Below are 24,124 nucleotides of genomic sequence, written 5' to 3'. Positions count from 1 at the left end.
TCTTATTTATTATCCTGTGTTTATGTATCATTCCATAAGATTTTCACTTTTTTCATGATTTTGAATTAAAAGAATAGATGTCATACCACAAATAGATTTTTTATTTACTTCACAAAAAAACTCCCATTTACTTAGTGTTTAAAATGGTCAGTAGTTTTAGTTGGTTATCTTGACAACTGTAGTATAATAAAACAAAAGCAGGGCAAATACTTCATCATCATCACCAACAATGTTTTATTGCCATGTTCCACTATTGTGTGGGTCAGCCGTATTTACCAGATGCTGCGTGGTCTCTTGTAGTCTTGTGTCAGGTTTTTAACTTTAATTTAATTTTTTACAACATCTCCCTTATGTTACTCTTGGCCTGCTGTTGGCTCTCCTCCTCTCCAAGTTTAAGCTCATGCACCTCTTGACCCAATTGGGCTCACTTATTCTACCCATATGCCCAAACTATCTCTGCCTGCCTTTATTCAGAACTTTGCCAATGCTCTCAATATCTAAACTGCCCTCTTAGATTTCAATAGGCCCTCTGACTTTCAGTATCACATTGCACATCCCCCTAACCATTCCCAATTCAGCTAGTTCAAGCCTGTTGATCTGATCTTTAACTGCTCATGATTCACTGACACATCACACACACTTCTCATGTCAGCTGCTTACATCCTTCCTTGGCCAAGTCAAACCCTAAGACTTTCAATCATTAACTCAAAATCGAAATTAGACACATGTGTGTATCAGATGGAGGCTTTAAATAATTAGTTTTCCAAGTGATCATAATAGAGAACACGAACAACCTCCCTGTGTTTGAGGGAAAAAATGGTTTGACACCACTAATGCACATGGAGTTATCAGTGAAGTAATTAGAACCCTGGCCCTGATAATGTGCATACCAGAGTATTTAGAGAGCTGTGCTACGAGCTTACTGAGCCCCTTAAAATCCTGTTCTGCAGATGTATGGATGAGCAAGAGGTCCTCAGTGACTGGAAAATGGTGTATGTAAGTCCCATATTAAAACAGGATAACTGCTACTGCATGAACAATGATATGTTGTGATGGAAACTCTACAAAAAATAATCTTGCAAAGGAACTGCAACATAGTTTTAAGGCTGGACACTTCTACTTGATGCAATCCTGGAGTGGTGAAAATATTGACACTATACCTAGACGTTGCCAAGTCTTTTGTTTACCTCATGAAAGGCTGAATATTAAAATAGAAGGGTACGAAATTCATCCTAACATGGATAAGAGAATTTGTTTATGGTCACAAGCAGTGTATAGTGATTAATGGAACAAAATTGTCACGTGCACCTTTGACAGGCAGGGACTGTTGTTGCTTGTGTGTGTTTCAGAATGATATGCCAGATTCTATACACTTCTCCATACAAGTGTTTGCAGATGAGGCTAAGTTACTCAGGGAAATTAAGAACCAAACGGATCGTGAAGCATTACTGGAATATCTCTGCTGGCTTTTGGAGTGATCAAAAGAATGGCTGTTAAGATTCAATGTCATGAAATGCAAAAGGATGCACCTAGGTCGTACCAACAGTAATGAAGTGTATCACGTGTTCTAATCTGATGAAGAAACAGCATTAACTGAAGCTCTTGGACCAACATGTAAAAGAGGGTAAATCAAGTAAATAAGCAAATGGGTTTTATTAGAAGGACATTCACTTACTGCACCTAGACAATCTGTCCCTTGTAATGCTCTTCAAAGTGAGGTGTTTCCCTGTTTGGAGTAATATCACCCTGTTTAATCCTTAATATATGCTACAGACTTTTGATTAAGACTTTTTTTTTTTTTACGGGGATAAGCCCACCCGGGCACAGGTTACTGACCCACATGAGGGCCTGGGGGGCGAAAATATTATTATTATTATTATAATTATAATAATAATAATAATAATAACTATTATTATTATAATAATAATTAATAAATATTAATAACAAAATACTAAAAAAAAATATTAAACATAATCATAAACATAAATAAATACAAAATCGAAAAAAATAAATCAAGAATGAGAAATGATAAACATTATGCATGTTGTATTGTCAAAGTAAGAGCAACAATTGAGACCCTGCAATTGTGTGTAAATGAAGCAGAAAGTCAGATGAGCAACCTGGGACTTGGTCGTCACAATTTTCGTGATGCCATATGGCAGCAGGGTCTACCATTAGACAACACATTATGCTTCCAATATCTTTCCGGGCGGAAGTACCTCCCTGTTTGATAGCTGCCTACTATCTACCACCTGCCCAAAGGAGGGTCACAGCCCGCCAGACTGGTTCCTACACTCTGGCACCTCAAGTACCCATAATTTGTAGCTAAAGACACTGCACGGTACAGTACTTGTCTACACGTAATTTCAACCGTTTGTCCTTAGTTTAAATTTTGCTTTAGATAATGTAAGTCCTGTTATACCATAAAGAAATAACATTCAGGCAAACTAGAGTATTATAGAGAGACTGGGAGTGACAGTAAAAATACAACAGAGGATGCAAACATTTATTGATGCAGGACATTGTACGGGTGTACTATAACAAGACTTGTAAAGAGTGCAACAGGCCCAGCCCGCTGCCTCTATAATGCCTGGCACAGGTTAGCAAGTGCTCAGCAATCTATACACTTGCTCATTGTGCAGGCTCGCTCCCTGCACAGCAGAGAAGCGGTGCTTAAATACTCAGGCAAAATATATATATCTCACCAGTAAACCCTTGTGGTGTGTTGTTTTGCATAAACAAGCTTTGAGCACTAGACGTGTAGAGAGTGTAATGCTGGAAGGTTACAAGAACTATAATTGTAAAGCAGCACGTGGGGAAGCAGTCAGGAAGCAGAAATGATGTGCAAGAGAAAACTACAAGATAACGCACAAAAAATACATTTAGATCATAAAAATAATGAATGCATGGATAACACTTTAGAACCTCTGGTGACAAACAACAGTAACACAGGAAACAGAAGCTACACTATTGGAAGTTTCCGGTCGGCTCGGGGATCTTGCCGAAATCGGCGTTGGAGATGTCGTAGAGGGACTCAGCCTGGTCACAGGGGAAGGCTTCCTCGGGGTGGGCGCAGGTGAGGGACTCCTGGCTGAAGATGGTCTGGTTACCGCAGTAGAAGGAGAAATGATCTTGTCGAAGAACCTGAAGTTATTAAAGGTCTCAGTTTCCTTTCTCTTTAGGCATGACTGCTCATTAGGGACAGTTTAAATACAATGCAATGTATACGAAGCTTTCGGTACACAAGGAGGCAGCGTGGCCGGTACTGCACTCAATCCCTTCTCCCCAGCTGTAAAATTATACTTACAGCTGGGGTTGCTCAGGGATTTAGCCAGCGACCTTTGTGACAGGCTGTACGCACTTTTAACCGTACGTATATACAGTAAATACAAATACTGTATAGCGAATACTGGTTAGTTAGATTAAGAGATTTCGTGTCAGAGAAGAGAGTAAAGATGTCATAAATTATTAGATATCAGAGTATATTTACCCATTGTATTACGGCAAGTAAACGCACGATATCTTGAGTCTTATCAGTTACTTCCCTCATAAAACACCCAGACCTTGTCAAGACTCACCTCTCCAGTAAATTCGTCAACTTCAGGGTGACAGATATGGAAGATCCTGCAATCGTTGGCCACGTCGGCATAGTAGCCATAGGGGCGGTTGTCGCACGAGAACGCTGTGTTGGGGTTACCGCCCAGGATCTTAAGGAAGCCGTCAGATAATTGGTAGGCCATGCGGGCAGCAGCGACGGAGACAAGAGCGAGGAGGATGACAACCTTCATACTGGCGGCAGGAAACAGGGAGGTAGGGGTCGTGAGGGTCCTGAGGAAGAGTGTGAATGACTGAACACCAAACATAATGGAATCAGTGAGGAAACTCGGGGAAGCCTTGAGGGGTTACGGTTGGTATGTGAAGTAAGTAAGGCTTCAGTGTTCAGGCGGCGAATGTAAATGACAGAAAGCTTTATGAACATGAAGAAAAACGTGAGCATTGTAAAAAAAACAAACATATATATTTGCTATGCATATTATGAAATGAAAACTTTGCCTTTAATTAATAAATATGTAATGAATGTGTCGGAAATATTAAAATTAACAAAAAGGAATATATGATGATATGATGAGGAAGGTGGAGAGAAAAAGGATAAGTTGTTGCACCAGTACAACGGGAACACTCTTGGGCTGCCCAGGTCATCAGGTCAAGTCTTCGTCTCATAGGTCTTGTGGCCTTTGACTTGGTTATGGACAGTGACACTTTCCTTTGGTGGGAGGCAGCCCGGGGTCTGGGTTGTCCCTCGCAGTTACTGTCGTCATTTCGGGATTCCTGCATGTGAATGAAGTCGGTTTTTGTGGATTTGCATTACTGGTGTTAGAAATTTATGCATAGAGTTACAGTAAATATTTCCAAATCTTTTTATACTCCGAAAATTTATTGTTTTATAGTTATGCAGTCTTGTAAAAATCAGTCACTTGATGTCAACAACGTCGTATGACTATATAACAAACTAGTTTTCTAAGCTTGACAGAAGTCGAAGTCAAGTCATGATGCACTGGATGGAGACTTGGTTGACTGTCCGTAAGTGTACAGCAGGTAAACAAAGTCGGTGCCTCAGGTCTTGAACAGTCTCCAAGTAGGTACTGAGCCTCATCCTGAGCGTGCCCCCTGCTCAGGGAACCACCAGCTTACTTGATCACTTGTGGACGAGCTGCTTGATAACGGCAAAGTTGTGACGGTGAGCAGCCACGCCAGCCATTATATACCGGAACATCCGACATGCCACGCCCCGACTTCTGACGTCACACACAGACAGGGCATCCAGTGGAGGGCCAAGTGCCGTCCTCTCTCTCTCTCTCCCCCCCCACCCTAGCTTCACATTGGGGTCCCTCGCCGCTCTTCTCATCCTGGAGGAGGAGATCCCTGCAGGCCAGATCCCACCAATCCATCATAAACCCACTAATTTGCATCACAACCAGCATGACTTCACCTCATTAGTATACACAGACGGAAGAGCGAGTGCTATACCTCCCTGCCCTCCGTCTTTCTTTCCCTTCTCCCTCCCCCACGATCCCTTGCCCATTCTCCTCCCGCCCTTCCCCTTTTCACCCCCCTAACTCCCCCTTAGGGAAAGTACCGAGGGAGGGGGCGGGGGGATGGGATTACAGGGAGGAACAAGTGGTGACCGTCTGGCCTCGGGTCACGTTGGGTCACGCGGGTACCTTACGGCTACACCCTCAACATCTACCACTCTCCTAACTCGTCCTGGAGGAAGGGAAAGGATGGCTAGAGAAGAGAGAGGAGGGTAGAACAAGGTGGTGGAGAGTAAAAAAGAAAGGAAAGAAGGAGAAAGTTTTGTCCTACCATTAAAACCCATTGATGTAAATCGACGAATATCTTTCATGCACATATATCGTCTACCAAACCTAGCTCTCTCTATAACTCACTACGAGGGATTAACACTAAAATAAATAAAACAAATTAAATATAACTCTTTTCCACAGATGGGAGACTGAAACGAAACACAATCTTAGCGACTGTTATTGTCGTCTGATATGGAGGAAGTCTTTAAATCAGTGTTTGACTTTTAAGACTTCTGAAACAATGTAAATAATCCTGGTTCTTTGTTGATCAGCCTAGCAGGAGAATAAGAATGTGGATTAGACAGCAGACAACAAACAAGTAGGTGGGTAGGTAGGTAGGTTACGGAATGAGTCTCCGAACTTACTTACTCCCACAATCCTCACGCCACCACGTTCTCACACCCCGATACCCCAACCTCCCACACCCCCACACCCAAACCTCCCACGCCCACACTCCCTCTAGTTACACAATCCACCGACTTCATCCTCTTAACTTGGTAATTCTAATCTCAAAGGGTCATTCATCTTAGGACAGAAAGGTGATCAATTTTACATGAAGCACCGAGGCCTTGTGTTCTCCCTTCCCTGCTTCTGACAGCAGGGAGGCAGGGAGAGAGGGAGGCAGGGAGGAAGGGTGGAAAGAAGGCGGGGAGGCAAGGAAGCAGGGAGATAGGTAAGTAGGGATTCAGGAAGGGAGAAAGACAGGGAGGGAGGGAGGGAGAAGTGAGACAGAGGGGCAGGGAGAGAGGAAGGCAGGGAGACATGGGGACAAATGGAGGCAGAGAGGAAAGAAAGGTAGGGAGGCAAACAGGGAGATAGGGAGGGAGGCAAGCAGGAAAACAGGGAGGTACAGAGGCAGGGAGAGATGAAAGTAGGGAAGCAAACAGGGAGATAAAAAAACAGGCAAGCACAGAGAGAGAGAAGGGTTGTAGGGAGAAAGACAAGGCGACAGGGAGAAAGGGAGGACGTCAAACAGGGAGAAGCGTGGTTAGTGTCCTTAGGTGAAAGTAAACACGAAGACATTTACGTTTAAAATGGCAATCTTTAAGAGGGTGCTTGTTGTATGAGTGTGGTGCTTGTTGTATGAGTATGGTGCTTGTTGTATGAGTATGGTGCTTGTTGTATGAGTATGGTGCTTGTTGTATGACTGTAGTGCTTGTAGTAAAGCATCTCAGAAAAGAAGTGGCAGACGGCAGCATCGAACGTATTGTGATTCTCTTGGTGGCAGAGTGGAGGAACCCTGATGACCACCATGTTGTCATCTCCACCAACTCCCTGCTTGACCCATTCACTGTTGTCCCACACACACACAGAGGTCAAGTCAGGTCACGGGAACTTAAACTTAGGCAACTCTTCATCGTGGGAATTAACCACCCAAGACAAAACATAATCTAATTATATTCTCGTTTCTTCAGTTTTGTATTTTCGGATATTGATTGTGGACCTAACCTGTGAGAGAGAGAGAGAGAGAGAGAGAGAGAGAGAGAGAAAAAATAAATGAAGAAAATGCCACAAAGAAAAGTGCAGAAAGTGAAAGGAAAACCCAAAAGACATCAGATACAAACATTCACAATTAATTTATTCATATTTCCAATTTACATACTCGTACTCAGGGAGAATACCAATTACGTACTATTATATAACGTTTCATAATAATACAACTAAGGATATTAAATCAAGTCGACAAAAAAAAAATACCCTCCATTTATCGCAGTCACGTACAACACGCCTCATTATTTCATTTCTTGACCAATTTATCACGAGCAGTCTCAGGTTAAGTCATTATTTCACCTGTATAGTTAATGTGTATTTTGGTATTATAATTGATTCGGTAATTTAGTGAATTATTGGAGTTTAGGTTACTGCTGTCTGGGTTGGGTTGGGTTGGGTTAGGCTGGGCTGGGTTGGGTTGTGGAGTTGGGTTGGGCTGGGTTGGGTTGGGTTGGGTTTGGGTTGGGTTGGAGTTGTTGTTGGAGTTGGTTAGGTTGGGTTGGGCTGTCGTTAAGTTTTCGTTTCTTACTCAGTTTAGTCGTTGAATTCTAGTAATATTTCTTAATAAATTCTTTTCTGTGTTCTAAAACGACTGGTGATGTTAAGGTAAGTATGTAAGTAGAGAACCAGATCCATAAGGTATACATTTACACATACATACATACATACATACATACATACATACATACATACATACATACATACATACATACATACACTCACATACATAAAACAAACACACACATACCTAGCAAGCAAGTCTCACTAAACCCTAGCTGAAGAGAGAGGTGAAGTAAGAGGGAGAGGTGAAGTGAGAGGGAAAGGTGAAGTGAGAGAGAGAGGTGAAGTAAGAGAGAGGTGAAGTAAGAGGGAGAGGTGAAGTGAGAGGGAAAGGTGAAGTGAGAGAGAGAGGTGAAGTAAGAGAGAGGTGAAGTGAAAGGGAGAGGTGAAGTGAGAGGGAGAGGTGAAGTGAGAGAGAGGTGAAGTAAGAAGAGAGAGGTGAAGTAAGAGAAGTGAGAAGAAGTGAGAAGTGAGAGGTGAAGGAGAGTGGAAGAAGAGAGAGAGGTGAAGTAAGAGAGAGAGGTGAAGTAAGAGAGAGGTGAAGTGAGAGAGAGGTGAAGTGAGAGGGAGGTGGTGAGAGTGAGAGGTGAAGTGAGAGTGAAGTAGATGAAGTGAGGAGAGAGGTGAAGTAAGAGGTGAATAAGAGATGAAGTGAAAGGGAGAGGCAAAGAGGGAAGAGGATAATAATATGTAAGAGGGCAAACAGAAAGAGAGGTCAGGATAAGGCCAAAGAGGAGGAAGAGGGGGGAGGAGGAGGAAAGGGGGCGGGAGGAGGAGGAAAGGAGGGGGAGGGGAGTTAATAGGAAGCGAGGAGAAGCTTGGTGAAGCCTAATGGAAGCCAGAATAAAGTTAAAATGAAGCCAAAAGTAAAGTCTACTGGAAGCCAAATGAAGCCAGGAGTAACCAGGAGAAAGCCAAGAAAACACAGGATGAGAGAGAGAGAGAGAGAGAGAGAGAGGAAGAAGAAGAAGAAGAAAAAGAAGAAGACGTCGATGTGGGTGAGTGAATGAGGACACGAAGTAGGCGTGATAAGGATGGGTGTGTGGGCGTGGTCATAAAGGTGTAAGAAAAGATGGACTTTATCTTTCTCTCTCTCTCCAGTGTGAGGATCTTTTGTTGTCGACCTCCTGGCTGCAGCAGAAGGTATAGTGAAAGGTACCACCAGGTAGACAAGACACGTTTAAATGAATTCACATGTGTCGTAATAACAGATGTGGGCTTTTGTTTACAAGATTCTACTATTGTTGCTTTTTTTAACAATCTATTGCCACAAAGGGATATTTTTGGCTTTAATATTAAGTATTGTGCGTAGGAAATGATTAGTATTTGGATGGTTCTGTTTATATATGACTGCCTCTATAATCATCTTGTATATATTGTATTACTAACGTTCTTATTATTTTCTATTATTGCTGCTGCCTATGAGCTGGTGAGTGACATTCTTCCTAGGCGGCCTGTGACCCTTAACTTACCCCTGGGGCCACCACCTGGGATATTATGAAAGCATCTCCAACATCCAAACAAGCCGCCGGCACAAACACTCACAAACAGACCCCACACAAACATTCACAAGCAGCTTAGCCACCGCAAACACTCACAAGCAGCCCCAATACCTACACCAGCCCCCACAAACACTCACAAGCAGCTCCAATACCTACACCAACCCCCACAAACACTCACAATCAGCTCCAATACCTACACCAACCCCCACAAACACAAGCTGAGGTACACCATCATGGACATCCTCCCCAGAACAAAATGATTTAGGGACAGCCATCAAAACAAGAGGTTGGCCAGTGATCAGTTACCTTTCACGACGAAGGAGGGGGGGGGTCATTCTGTGTGTGTGTGTGTGTGTGTGTGTGTGTGTGTGTGTGTGTGTGTGTGTGGGGCCTTTGCTCTTTACCTCGCCTCTCCCTCAATCCACAATGAAACGTGTACTGTATATGGTGGGTGGGTAAGAGTCGACTGGTATAGACTAAAAACAGAAACCTCACAATTAGTCTTATGTCCAGCAGAAGAAGAAGAAGAAGAAGAATCCCATCTCTTCTGTTCCTTCCACAGCTCCTAAAAGCACTACGACTTGGTAACCTCTAAACACCGGGTAAAATAATAGATAGCTGGCATAACTAATGGTCCTACCTTGGCCGACACTGACAGAGCAAGGTAGTGCAGCTGATCACAGAACAACCAATATGAACGTCGTGTATAGAGGATTGGAAACTCTCTATCTCTGTGTAGGAGGATTGGAAACTCTATACCGCTGTGTAGGAGGATTGGAAACTCTATACCACTGTGATAGGGGATTGGAATTCAAGATCTCTGGATTAGAAAGTCGATGGATGCTTTAAATGAGTTGGAATTCAGTCTGATATTTGCGACTAGAGATTCAAGAGATAGTGCATATATGCATCGTTCTCAGCACACACACACACACACACATACGCTAAAGAGAGAGAGAGAGAGAGAGAGAGAGAGAGAGAGACCACCACACACCCTTTCATCGTTATCTCACAATGCCCCCCACACACACCCCCCCTCCTTCCTCTACCACCACATCACCCTGACTGCACTTTCCACTCACGACACCAGATAAACAAGTTGTCGTCTGATTGTCGTATATCTGCCTTGTTAAGCTTCTGATTAGGCCAGTCAAAAATGGCTCGTTGTAATGTTGATCAGAGCGTACTGGGATAATGAAGCGTGTAAGAGCAACGAGAAACATTAATACCCGCATATAATTTCACCTCCCCCCAAAAAAAAAAACCCCATAAAAGACTACTTATTGTCGATAACTTTACCTAACACACAAGAACACTAAGAGACAAAATCCCCGGAATAATTAAAAAGGCGGTAAAGTCATCGTCACTATTTAAACCACCATTACAGAGCAGTAGTAAAGGTTTATCTCAGTTAAGGAGGATCTATAGCAGTTACCCATCTAATATAATCCGCTTTCTTTGTTGGGTGTGTGAGGCTCGTGGGCTCTAGCTCTCTCGCGCCTTCCTCTCAACGCGTTATCACTGGTAATATAACAGACAGACAAGACGACAACCCTATTTTGGTAATATTGCGGGATAGATAGATAGATAGATAGATAGATAGATAGATAGCTAGATAGAGAGATAGAGAGAGAGAGATAGATAAATAGAGAGAGAGAGAGAGATATCAACACCGCCACCCTGGATCAAGAAGCATTGTTGCTGGCGTTGAGTCCTTGGTAACATGACAGAACCCCGCCCTCTCGTGTCAACTGGTTCTTGTTAAATGAAATTATGAATGTCTTCTTTCTTCTTTCACTTTCCATTTCCTTTGTCGTAAGATACAGGGAGTGAATGAAGACGTGAGATGGCTGATAGGAGGGAGGGAGGGAGGGAGGGAGGGAGGGAGGGAGGTCAGTCAGTCTCTCTCTCTCTCTCTCTCTCGGCAAACAGCAGGTGAGACTCATTAAAACTGTGATTAAGAGATAACAATGGACAGGTGTGACATAACTTTAATGAGGGGGTTCACACACACACGTACCCTGCCGTCACCCTTACCCTGCCGTCACCCTTACCCTGCCGTCACCCTTACCCTGCCCTTATACAGTCATCACCCTGATCTCGGTGTGACTCGGGAGGTGAGGAGAAAGAGTATAACGTGTTGCCTTTTATAAATAAACTTTGACCCGCCCCTGACCCGATTCCGATCTGATCTAACCCCATGCCTCTTCTCTCTCTCTCTCTTACCTCCCTACAGATGGATTAAGAGGCGGGTCAGGGGTGATTGGCGGTGGGTCCAGGGGTTAATCTAGGGTAAATAAGGCTGGATCAAGGGGCCAGGGATGGATTAAGGGCGGGCCAGGGGTGGATTAAGGGCGGGGGTTAATTCAGGGCCAAGGCTGATTCTAAAGGGGTCAGGGATGGATTAAGGGCAAATAGGGATGAATTAAGGGCGGGGCCAGGATGGATTAAGGGGCGGAACCAGGGATGAATTAAGGGGCGGGGCCAGGGATGGATTAGGGGGCGGGGCCAGGGGTGGATTAAGGGGCGGAGCTTAGGCTTAGAAGAGACACTCCTCCTTCCCTCCGTCATTTAATCCCCATATAACTCCTTCTCTCACCTCATTCCCTACATCCTTTCCTCAATTCTCTCATCTTATCTTTCTTTCGTCCTTCCTTCCATTACTCCTTCTTTCATTTCCTTCTTCCATTCCTTCCTGCCTCCCTACTTCCCTCCCTCTTCCTCTCAATCCCTCTCTCTTCCTCTCAATCCCTCTCTCTTTCTCTCAATCCCTCTCTCTTTCTCTCACTCCCTCCCTCTCTCACTCCCTCCTCCCTCTCTCTCCATATATAACAGTGCTTCATGTCACGACGGGGTTTGTTTTCCCTCACAACATGTCCGAGTGTTCATCGGTCTTAACACACAGCAAAACACAGCAAAACACAGCATAACACAGCATAACACAGCATAACACAGCATAACACAGTATAACACAGCATAACACAGCATAACACAGCATAACACAGCATAACACAGTATAACACAGCATAACACAGCCTAAGCTAACCAAACCTAACTATAAGAAAGTAAAAACCTAACGTAACCTAACGTAACCTAACGTAACCTAACGTAACTATAAGAGAGAGTAACAGCCTCGCTTAACCTGTTAACCTTAGTCAAAATGGTGTTTGTTGTTAGAGCTCAAGTGACGTGGCATTACTTCAAGTCCTTTGTTAACCGTGGGAGAATATATTTAATCTTGTACATAGTCACACACACATACATAAATACATACATACATACATACATACATACATACAGACATACATGCATACAGATATACAGACATACAACTAACACAACAACCACACCCTGAGTTAACAAGCTGCATGACCCAGTGTCAAGGAATAGTCCAAGAAGACCGGACAACTCACCAACTGCACTGGCTAACCATTACCCCGGAACACGATCGGCAAATCGCTTAACATCCAGGTCCCCAATTACTGCTGGGTAGACAGAGGCAAATGGCGTAAAGAAACTTGTCCATAGTTTCACCCTGCCCGAGGATCGAACCCGGGTCCACACGCTTGCGAGGTGAGCATGCTGACCATTACACCTCACGAGTACCGTCCATCCACCCTGCTTAATCTTCAGGTGAAATAAGCTTGAATAAATTACGGGTACAGAAGAGATAATTCTTACATTACAACTAGCTGTAACGTTGAAATCACCGCCAGACGTTCCTCTCTCATACCAATAATGCCATACACTATTGAGGATACGCCAGGAAAACATACGCCAGGCAAACATACACCAGCTTTAGTCCAGCTTTAGCTCAGGTAACAGCGTCATAATTATTCTTTCCCAGGTGTAAGGTACGTGTGTGTGTGGGGGGGGAGGGGGGGGGGTTGAGACGGATGGTAGTGATTTCAACGATAAATTAAGTAATGATCCAAAACCTAACTTTATCATAAATTTTTCCAATTTCACATAACTTTTTTTTCTCGTTAGGTTAGGTTAGGTTAGGTTAGGTTAGGTTAAGCCCATTAGATTTATACACTGACAAACCCATTGCTATCATGAAATACCCCATTAGTTCTACCCCCCCTACACACACACACACTGTTGAATCGGATTGACCCATTAATCCGATTTAGGTGTAGCTGAACCCATTAGTTTCATGAGGACGACAGAACCAGAGGGGGTCGGGTCGGGTCGGGTCGTGAGTGGGGTGTGTTTATGGGTGTAGGTTATGGGTGTTTGTTAGCGTGGCCAAACGTGACCAGTTGGGTGGATGGGGGAATGATGTACCCCACTGTGTTGTGAATAGGGAATGAGGGAGGTGGGGTGGGGTGGGGGTGGGGTAAAGGGGAGGGGGGAGGGGTGGGGAGGGGGAGGGGTCAGGGGTGGGGAGGGGGAGGGGTGGGGAGCGGTAGAGAGGGGGGTCGGGTGGGTGGGAGGGGTGGGTAGGGGTGGGGAGGTGGGGAGCGGTAGGGAGGGGTGGGAAGTAATCTCAGAGATAATGTTAGTCTTTAACCTAACCTAACTCTAACGACATTGAAGAAAAAAAAATAATAGAAAAATAAAGCAGAAACCTTATTGAGAGAGAGAGAGAGAGAGAGAGAGAGAGAGAGAGAGAGAGAGAGAGAGAGAGAGAGAGAGAGTTAGTTTGGCACACCCACCCTCCCTCCCTTTATCTAAACACGCTACAAAATTCGAAGTTGTGGCTAATATCTGTCCACTGTACGAAAGATTGACTGGCCATTCTTCCTAACTAACCCCCCCACCAGTTCCTTACCTCACCCTTACTCCCTCCCCCTCCCCTCATAATAGAGACAGGGTTAAGTTTGAAAAATTAGCGAAACTATCGTCTACTTGCCAAGGACGTCGGGACAAACACACGTTACATAAGAGTAAGATATAGCCCAGGCCATCATCTGAAAAGTCCCCCTCCCCTCTCTCTTGATAAGCCACCCCTTACACCATAACCCCCTACACTTATACCCCTGATACATCCCGAGTATAAGTATGAGGGAAATATTAGTGATTATAGCGAGGAAGATCGATATTTACTTGTATCTCGGTGTTATTCTTGGTGTAAAACAACTTATTGAGGAAGAGGATGAGAACTGGTCGTCTTTCCATACGTGTAGACGACCTTGGTGATGGGTCAGACGTGTCCGGCAGGCCATGTGTGTGTGTGTGTGTGTGTGTGTGTGTGTGTGTGTGTGTGTGTGTGGGCGCTTGTGTGTGTGGGCGCTTGTGTGTGTGGGCGTGTGTGTGTGTGGGCGTGTGTGTGTGTGTGTGGGCGTGGGGCGTGTGTGTGTGTGTGTGTGTGTGTGTGTGTGTGTGTGTGTGTGTGTGTGTGTGTGTGGGGCGTGTGTGTGTGTGTGTGTGTGTGTGTGTGTGGGGGATGGGTGTGTGTGTGTGGGGATGGGCGTGTGTGTGTGTGGGGGATGGGCGTGTGTGTGGGGATGGGCGTGTGTGTGTGTGTGTGTGTGTGTGTGTGTGTGTGTGTGTCTGTGTGTGTGGGCGTGTGTGTGTGTGTGTGTGTGTGTGTGTGTGTGTGTGGGTGTGTGTGTGTGTGTGTGTGTGTGTGTGTGTGTGGGCGTGTGTGTGTGTGTGTGTGTGTGTGTGTGTAAGATTCTCCCATACTGAGCCAAAGGGGGAAGGAAAGTATGGTGTAAGGGGACCCAAGTTTACTGTAAATTCTCAAGTCTCGTTCAACAGTTCAAGGGGGGTGGGATTTAGAGGAGGACTTACGGGAGGAATGTGACGGACTTATATAACTAGTTTCACCGTAGACTAAGATTAATAGCTTCCTTAATACCTCTCTCTCATTGTATTCCTCATTAGAATCTAAGAACTGACTTGATTGGTTCATTTACTCTCATCTTTATATATTAGAACTGACTCGGTTATTCCAGTTATCCTTGATTATGTAAATACTGATTTTTTTTTAATATTTTCTAAGTCGTTATTAAATTTATGATCCGAGATTTGTTATTTTTTCGATTTATCTTTAAAATTAAGACAAATATTCGAGATTTTTTTTTTTAATTATAAGTAAATTCCATGAAGAATCTCGTAGTCTTGTTATTTTGAATCGATTATTTTCTTTATTCGTTATTTACCCTTAGATCAGAGCTTCGTTTACCTTCCTACGGACAAAAACACGAACATACGGACAAAACACGAACATATATAGCAGGAATTCAACCACTTTCATTGTTTGTTGTTGATGACAAATCCTAACCAACCACCCCTACCCATCCCCCTTCCCACCCCCTCACCTTCCCACATCCTCCCTCCCTTCCCCTCCCCCTTCACTCTCCCCCTCCCTCAAAACGCCTTCACCCCTCCCGTCACACCTGAGGCCGTATAGCAGTAAACCCTGACCTTTAACCTGAAGATGGACACTGGTTGGCCTTAACCCCTAACCTGACCTAGGATAAAGGGGGGGTTAAGCTATACACGTGTCTCTATACATAAGAACATAAGAATTGAGGAAATTGTAGAAGGCCTATTGGCTCATACTGGGCAGTCAAGATATACCACATCATAGTCGTGCCTCTCGTCCACAGATTCTAAAACAGATGAAAAGAATGTTAATAGATTAGTCAGACATGAACGCCGACTTGTCAAGCCATGTTGTGAATCATTGATCAACTTGTGCTTCTCCAGGTGATTTCGAATAGAGTTTGAAATTATTGCTTCGAGTAATTTGCCTGCAATTGATGTTAGACTGATTGGACGGTAGTTAGAGGATAGTGATCTTGAAAATCGGCATCACTCACCCCCCCCTCCCCACTCCAATACAACTTAACCTAACCTAACCTAACCTAACCTAACCTAACCTACTTATATCTTTCTTGATGGAGTGTCAAGCTGCAAATTCAACGTCTGTCAACTTAGAACCAAACTCAGGATAAGCTGGGGTGCCAAATGATCTGGTAAAATAAGCTGACATGTCTAAATTATCAAATTATTATTAAAAAAAAAACATTCATCGTCGAAAAATAAAAAGTGAATATATTTTTCTCTTTATTTCAACACTAAAATATTTATTCACCAAGAAAAAAAAAATCGGAATGAACGAAAACGAATGAAAACATCCCGAGTTGAACAAATAAGAAGATGAGCGATAATACGTGAAAGTGCAAAGAGAAGATTCACACTAGTTTACCTTGAGTGTAGAAGACGAGTCAGACGAGAAGGAATATTTCTCTTATTATCGTAAGTTCCTAAATTCATCACTCACCAGTACATCACCCTATCTATATCATTAATACCTGTTATTTTAAGAGTTTCATAGGTGTTTTAATGGCCTTTTTGTAATTAGTGGAGGTGAAGTACAGGTAAAGGTGGTATAGTTATTACTAAGGAACAACCAAGTATGCAACACAGGTTACCTTGATGGCATGTTTGGTCCTCCTGCGTTGGTGAGATTCTAAACTATTTGTGAGGTGAGTTTCTCCCTTAAAAGTCAGGGGTTAGGGGGGGGCGTTAGGGAGAGGGGTTAGGAGGGAAGGTAGGGGGGAGGAGGTAGGGAGGAGGGAAGAGGATGGGGAGAAGGAGGAAGAGGGAAGGGAGAGAGGAGGGACGAGGGGAGGGAGGGAGAAGGGAGGAAGAGGGGGGAGAGAGGAGGGAGGAGGAGAGGAAGAGAAGAGAGGACACGAGGAAAGAGGAGGGAAGAAGAGGGAGAGAAAAGAAGAGAGGAGGGGAGAAAAGGGAAAAAGAGAAGAGAGAAAAAGAGAGAGAGAGAGAGGGAAGGAAGAGTAGAGAAGAAGAAGAGAGGAGGAGACAAGAAGAGGGGGAAAAAACCTCACTTTTTGTGTCGTCAGTGTTAAACCAAATACCCATCAGGGAGTGACTAAGTGTGTGTGTGTGTGTGTAGAGAGAGTATTTATTTTATTTCTTTACCTTTACATTATTCTTTTGGGGGGAAATCCAGGTTAATTATTATTTTGCTTGGCCTACACACACACACACACACAGAGAGAGAGAGAGAGAGAGAGAGAGAGAGAGAGAGAGATACAAACCCTCGAGGCTCTACTTAAGATTTTGGAATTCTCCCCTAAACTAAAGTAGTTATGAATATTAACTCCACTAATGACACCCTTGATATTTTAATGCATTCATAATCCTCCACACAGTCAGGTAGGGGTGGGAGGAGGAGAAGGTAGGGGTGGGAGGAGGAGGAGGTAGGTGGGGAGAGGAGGGGTGGGAGAGGTAGGGGGAAGGAGAGAAGGAGAGGTAGGGGTGGGAGGAGAGCAGAAGGTAGGGGTGGGAGGGGCAGAAGGTAGGGGTGGGAGGGGCAGAAGGTAGGGGTGGGAGGGGCAGAAGGTAGGGGTGGGCGGAAAGGGTCAGTGTCGAATGGATCTGGAAGGAGGAGGAGGTCGTGTGAAAGGTGTGTGAGGAGGAGAGGTTTGTGTGAAAGCTAATAGGATTTTGTGGAGGTCAAGGGTTTGTGTGGAGGTTATGGGAGGTTTGGGGCCTTTGGACATATCTGAAGATCACTCAACACAGATAGGGACCCCTGGGCATAGCTAGGGACTCTTGGACACAGCTGGGGACCTCTGATCACACCTGGGGACCTCTGATCACAGCTGGGGACCTCTGATCACACCTGGGGACCTCTGATCACACCTGGGGACCTCTGATCACACCTGGGGACCTCTGATCACAGCTGGGGACCTCTGATCACAGCTGGGGACCTCTGATCACAGCTGGGGACCTCTGTACATATCTGGAATCCCTGTACACACCCGAGTTCCTCTGGTCATACTTTAGGACTCTAGACTCCTGGGGTCTTTGGACACATGCAGACCCTTTCGAACACATGTGGGGTCTTTGGACATATGTTGAGGTTTCTGAACACATACGGACCCTTTCGAACACACCTTGGGGTCTCTGAACATATAGGGGACCTTTCGAACACACTGCGTGAACAACACTCATCCAGATCGAACCAAAGGTCATCAAATATTTGGAAAAGTTGTCTAGTTTAATTTATAACCCCGAGAACTGTTGATTAGTAGCAAAATATCTTCACAGTCTCTGATAATTAATGTATGTATGTATGTATGTATGTATGTATGTATGTATGTATGTATGTATGTATGTATGTATGGTGCAATAGAGACAGGTGAGTAAATGGATCTCCTTACCTCTACTCTCTCTCGTTCCCTCACCTTTCACCACACACCTTAACAGGAGTCATATTGTACAACCCATAATGCTCACCTCACCTCACCTCACCTCACCTCCCTTGTATCTGTATACTACTACAGCTACAACCACTTCACAATCTCCCATAACAATCTCATCCTCTCAACCACTGTAGTCATTCTTTCCTCTCTACCCATCTCGTTCTCTCAATTCTCTCTATGTCTCTCTCTCACTTCTAATCTCTGACTGTCTTCTACATGCCCGGTAGTGTCATTCTCCCTCCCTATAAGCCCTGTCTCCTTGTCATCTCCTAACTCCTAGTAACACCTACTTCAGCCCTCTCTATCTCCTTCCATCTACCCCTCTGACCCGCCTCATCTATGCACTGGCACCTATATAGAGCTGACCCATCCTCTCCCTTCAGGTCTCATGTCTGGGTAGAGGGTGTTTTTGGGACGGTGTTGGGGTGCTGGAGTGGTGTGTGTGTGGGGGGGGTGCTGGAGTGGTATGTGTAGATGCTGGAGTGGTGTGTGTGTGGGGTGCTGGAGTGGTGTGTGTGTGTGGGGAAAAGGAGTGGTGTGTGTAAAAGGGAGTGGTGTGTAAAAGGAGTGGTGTGTGGGGGTGCTGGAGTGGTGTGTGTTTGTGGGGGGTGCTGGAGTGGTGTGTGTGTGTGGGGGTGCTGGAGTGGTGTGTGTGTGTGGGGTGTGGAGTGGTGTGTGTGTGGGAAAGGAGTGGTGTGTGTGGGGGAAGTGGAGGTGTGTGTGTGGGGGTGCTGGGATGTGTGGGGGTGCTGGAGTGTGTGTGTGTGGGGGGTGCTGGAGTGATGTGTGTGTGTGTAATCGAGTGAATTTTATGTAAATATGATGCAAAACTAACGGATCCTCGATGATGGTGGGGGTAGGTTAGGAGTTTGGGGGGGGGTAGGGAGGATGGTGGATCTGCATAACAAGAGGGTGTTAATGTGCGGAAGACACGATCCTGTTGATGCCTCCGTGCCGCAGCCGCAGCTATTGACGTCTCTTCCTTGCCGCAGCTATTCACTTCCCTTCAGTTCCTCAACTGCCGACCTCTGTGCCTCAGTTACCGACCTCCTATCCTTAGTTACCAACCTCCATGCCGCAGTTACCGACGTGCCTGCCACTTCAGTAGGTGGACTGTCTACCTGTCTGTACAACAAACATATCTTAATTACTGTAGATCACATCTCCAGGTACGACACACACACACACACACACACACACACACACACGACCAAAGATATATATATAATAATTACTTCCCTTACTTTTCTATCACAACACAACAAATAGTTTTTACCCGAAGAAGTTATACCAAATTCCATCGTAATTTTTCAATAATAATAAAATCCACTTATTGTTATTTTATATCTACGTAGAACTAATTAATGGTGATGGGGGGAAAGGTTGATGATAATTGGTGGTGGTGAAGAGGATGGCACGGTGGTGGTGATGAAGAGGATGGCACGGTGGTGGTGGTGAAGAGGATGGCACGGTGGTGGTGGTGAAGAGGATGGCACGGTGGTGGTGATGAAGAGGATGGCACGGTGGTGGTGGTGGTGAAGAGGATGGCACGGTGGTGGGTGAAGAGGATGGCACGGTGGTGGTGGTGAAGAGGATGGCACGGTGGTGGTGGTGGTGAAGAGGATGGCACGGTGGTGGTGGTGAAGAGGATGGCACGGTGGTGGTGGTGAAGAGGATGGCATGGTGGTGGTGGTGAAGAGGATGGCACGGTGGTGGTGGTGAAGAGGATGGCACGGTGGTGGTGTGAAGAGGATGGATGGCACGGTGGTGGTGGTGAAGAGGATGGCACGGTGGTGGTGGTGGCGGTGGTGGTGGTGGTGAAGAGGATGGCACGGTGGTGGTGATGAAGAGGATGGCACGGTGGTGGTGGTGAAGAGGATGGCACGGTGGTGGTGGTGGTGAAGAGGATGGCACGGTGGTGGTGGTGAAGAGGATGGCACGGTGGTGGTGGTGGTGAAGAGGATGGCACGGTGGTGGTGAAGAGGATGGTGGTGGTGGTGAAGAGGATGGCACGGTGGTGGTGGTGAAAGAGGCACGGTGGTGGTGGTGGCACGGTGGATGGTGGTGGGATGAAGAGAGGCACGGTGGTGGTGGTGGTGAAGAGGATGGCACGGTGGTGGCACGGTGGTGGTGATGAAGATGGTGGTGGTGACGGCACGGTGGTGGTGGTGAAGAGGATGGCACGGTGGTGGTGGTGAAGAGGATGGCACGGTGGTGGTGGTGAAGAGGATGGCACGGTGGTGGTGATGAAGAGGATGGCACGGTGGTGGGATGATTTACGGAGATTGATGGAGACGGGGAGGGAGGGTGGTGGTGGTGACGGGGGAAAGGGGTGATGACAGATGCATGGGTTGGTGGTGGAGGAGGGGAGAGGGGTGGAGGAGGGGAGAGGGGGGAGGAGGGGAGAGGGTGGAGGAGGAGGGAGAGGGGTGGAGGAGGGGGAGAGGGGAGAGGGTGGAGGAGGGGGGAGGGAGGAGGGGGAGAGGGGGAGGAGGAGGAGGGGGAGGAGGGGGAGAGGGTGGAGGAGGGGGAGAGCGTGGAGGGGAGAGGGTGGAGGAGGGGGAGAGCGTGGAGGGTTCATCCCTTGAGGTAACCGAGCCAACATGTTGACGACTCACCTGTTCTATCGTGACACTCGGATCACATTACACTCCTCGGTATTCTGGGCTTTGGTTTAGAGGCATCCGTTTATCCTCTAAGATTTCCTGTTTGTATATATATATGTGTGTGTGTGTGTGTGTGTGTGTGTGTGTGTGTAACGCTGGCAGGCAACGTAATAAGGTATAAGGATAGTTTTAAGACAATTCTGAAAAAAGTGCCCAAATCGACCCCCTCACCTGGGAGACGATCACTCCACACCGTAACGCTTGAAGGAGCACCACACGAGAACGTTATCAATACATTCGAGTTAGCCCGACTGTATACCGAGGCGGAAGCGGCGGTATGGTAAACAAACAAAAACATTTCTTGATAGACAGACAAAAACACGAACGAAAGACGAAAATGGATGAAAAATAAAAAAAAAACTCCCAAACGGCCAATTTACTGGGCCAAGGCTGGGGGAAAGGATTACGTGTGTCGTGATGTTGGTAAGAATAAAGATCTTGGCCAAATGAGTAAAGACAGAAGGGATTAATGTGAGTATCAAATAGCCTGAGTTTTAGGGCAGGGATTGTAGAAAGTAAATGTGGGAAGGTCCTGTCAGGTGTAAGGACTTTGAGGATAACCGATGAAGGAGGGGGGGCGGTAGGGGAAGGGGGGGTGATAGGAAGAGGGGGAGGATAGGAGAAGGAAGGGAAGCCATAAGAGGAGGGGGAGGTGATAGGGGGAGGGGGAGGTGATAGGGGGAATAGATAGAGGGAAGGGGAAGTGATAGGAAGAGGGGTAGGTGATAGGGGCTGAGAGATGCGACAGGAGAGAGGGAATGAGGAGAGGGAGTCGATAGGAGGAGGGGAAGTGATAGGAGGAGGGGAAGGCGAGAGGGGTGGCGCATGGTGGCATTCACATGTTTTCATAATGATAAGTCGACAAGGCCGCCTGACTAACAACCTGACGAACACAATGACAAGACCGTTACATGACAGACATCTTTCATAGAGGTGGTGTGGAGAGTGTGGGGGAGGTGTGGGGAGTGTGGGAGGTGTGTGGGGATGTGTGGGGAGGTGGGTAGGTGGTGAGTGGAGGTGTGTGGAGAGGTGGGAGGTGTGGGGATGTGGTGGAGTGGAGGTGTGTGGGAAGGTGTGGGGTGGTGGGGGAGGTGGGGAGTGTGGAGGTGTGTGGGGATGTGGAGAAGGTGTGGGGGAGTGTGTGGGGAAGGTGTGGGGAAGGTGTGGAATAATTACACAAGGAAATTAGACTCTGTGATAAAATAATGGTGATAAAGGCGAAGATTTTAATGGTGAAATAAGGCTCAAGGTCCTGTACTTTATGGTGTCATGGTGAAATTAATGGTGAAATGAGGATGGTGAAAATCTGATGTCTGGTGAGGAAGATTTAATGGTAATTATTGAACCTTAATGAGGGATTATTACAGTAGGGTAGTAACCTAACCTAACCTAACCTAACCTAACCTAACCTAACCTGACACATATGTATGGTATGTGGTATAAATGATGTAACAAGATACACGGGGGAAGGATTGTCAGTCGTACACACACACACACACACACACACACACACACACACACACACACACACACACACACACACACACACACACACACACACCTTCACTGAATCTTAAACTGATGCTTTCAACTTTCATTCTCAAGGAAGTTCCATCCGCCGGTAAACAAGACAGCGGTCATGTGAAAATAAGAGAATGTGGGGTATAAACGAAGAGATAAACAGAGAAACAAAATAAAACAGAGAGAACGATTAGTAAATTGTGCATCAGATTAAAATTTTTGACCGTAAAAGCTTCTGTTATAAAGGCTAATAGTGTCATGGGTTAGGTTAGGTTAAAACACGTCAAAAATATGTTAGTTTCTATAGAGACGTAATACAGAGAGGGATTGGAGAGTTTCAGTGTGTAAGGAGTGGATATGTCTACTAATGGAATAGTGAATGACGAAGCACAGTGGCATAGAAGGAAGTCATAAATACCTTGAAAGAAATAAAGATGGGAACATGATCATAGAACTGTGAAGACTTAATGTGAGAGGAACAATATGTAGATAAGATGCAGAGAATAAGATTTAAACGAATGAGGAATAGACGAAAAGTAAAATAAATGTTGGAGAGAAAACAAATAAAGGTTTTCTCAGGTGGTGTTGACATTGAAAGAATAAGAAATAAAGGATAGATAAAAGGTGGATGTGTTATAGAGAGAGACAAAATAATATGAATGACAACAAAGGAGAAAAAAAAAACTACATGAATTTTCTTCTGTTTCCCTGCCATGCTACAGGAAGAAATGACACTAAAAGACTCGAGACATTTTGATTATGTAGAATGTTAATACATAAACATTGACTAGATGATGATATTTGTTATTGGAACCTTAACAAACACGAGACAAACTACACATTCACGACATTCTTACCTGATACATCTCATTCATTAACACACTCACCTGTTAATCACACATACAGTATACTAAATCATTTTATTTATTTTTTGTAACTGGGTTATTTAGTAAGAAAATACACGTAATAAATGTGAATAATGCGGTAGGGAAGGGGTCTCTAAGGGTACTGTAGTGTTGCGATGTTATAAAAATAAAATTGAGCTAGGAATGTCCCCAGCATCGAGAGGTACAATGTGTTGGTAAGTAGCGGGGTGTGTCCTGGCTGGCGTTTGTTCGCCTGGCGCTCTTACAACAACGACTGGACACTCTGTTTACTTTACTGCATTGTCATCTACTGTTCGTATGAGATTAACATAGTGTACTGTACATTATTTTTCTATGTTTTAAGGATCATTATATTATCCTTGTTGTTATATGACATTACCACAAAGTTTCGTTCATACTATAGAAAATTACTGTTCATGAGTGTTTGTAATGTTTAACTAGAGTGTTTATTAAAGTTTGACGTTATGAGTATTAATGGATTTAAACATTCTTAGTTCAACTGTGTTTATGTATGTTTCAGTGAGGAATGTTCTTATACATTGGCCGGTCACCTCACCTACAGGAGGAAGAGATTTCAACACTACAAAGGTTACAATCTAAGCCGATAATCTAGAGTTCTGTGTTAATGTTTTGTCGATGTAATATGTATTCGAGGTAATAATCTGACATATGTATAAGAATGGTGAAACTATTACTTGTTGTGTTGATGATGGTGGTGTGGTAATAGCTGTAACGATGGTAGTAGTCGTGGTTGTGGTGTTGGTAGTAGTGGTGGTAGTAGTGGTGGAGGTGATGGTGGTGTGGTAGTGGTGTTGGTGTGGTAGTGGTGTTGGTGTGGTATTGCTTGTGATGAACGTATAGTGGGCGTGTGATTGCATTATGGGCGTGCGGTGGGCGTGGAGGCGTGTCGAAAGGGAGGGAGAGAGAGAACATCAGTATGCT

The 24,124-nt window shown here is 45.2% G+C and overlaps 1 protein-coding gene across 1 annotated transcript; it reads right to left on the bottom strand.

Moving 5' to 3' along the window:
• Nucleotides 1-2,492: 2,492 nt before the first annotated feature.
• Nucleotides 2,493-4,729, bottom strand: LOC121880056 (U-scoloptoxin(01)-Cw1a-like). The gene is made up of 3 exons (XM_042387060.1): nucleotides 4,693-4,729; nucleotides 3,579-3,828; nucleotides 2,493-3,144 (listed from the first exon to the last, which is right to left on the bottom strand). Exons 2-3 carry the CDS (start codon nucleotides 3,786-3,788, stop codon nucleotides 2,968-2,970), a joined length of 387 nt encoding a protein of 128 aa, XP_042242994.1. The 5' UTR covers nucleotides 3,789-3,828; nucleotides 4,693-4,729; the 3' UTR covers nucleotides 2,493-2,967.
• Nucleotides 4,730-24,124: the final 19,395 nt, after the last annotated feature.

The sequence above is a fragment of the Homarus americanus genome, unplaced genomic scaffold (assembly GCF_018991925.1).
Source record: "Homarus americanus isolate GMGI-L3 unplaced genomic scaffold, GMGI_Hamer_2.0 scaffold30108, whole genome shotgun sequence".
Lineage (NCBI taxonomy): Eukaryota > Metazoa > Arthropoda > Malacostraca > Decapoda > Nephropidae > Homarus > Homarus americanus.
Note: the sequence above shows the minus strand (reverse complement) of the source record. Positions and strands in the feature narration are given on the sequence as shown.

What these genes read in the sequence shown, in the direction of transcription:
- LOC121880056 (XM_042387060.1), bottom strand. Translation starts at nt 3,788, where the DNA reads ATGAAGGTTGTCATCCTCCTCGCTCTTGTCTCCGTCGCTGCTGCCCGC. An exon ending in TTGACGAATTTACTGGAGAG is followed by an intron (nt 3,145 to 3,578) that starts GTGAGTCTTGAC and finishes TAATAACTTCAG; the next exon opens with GTTCTTCGACAAGATCATTT.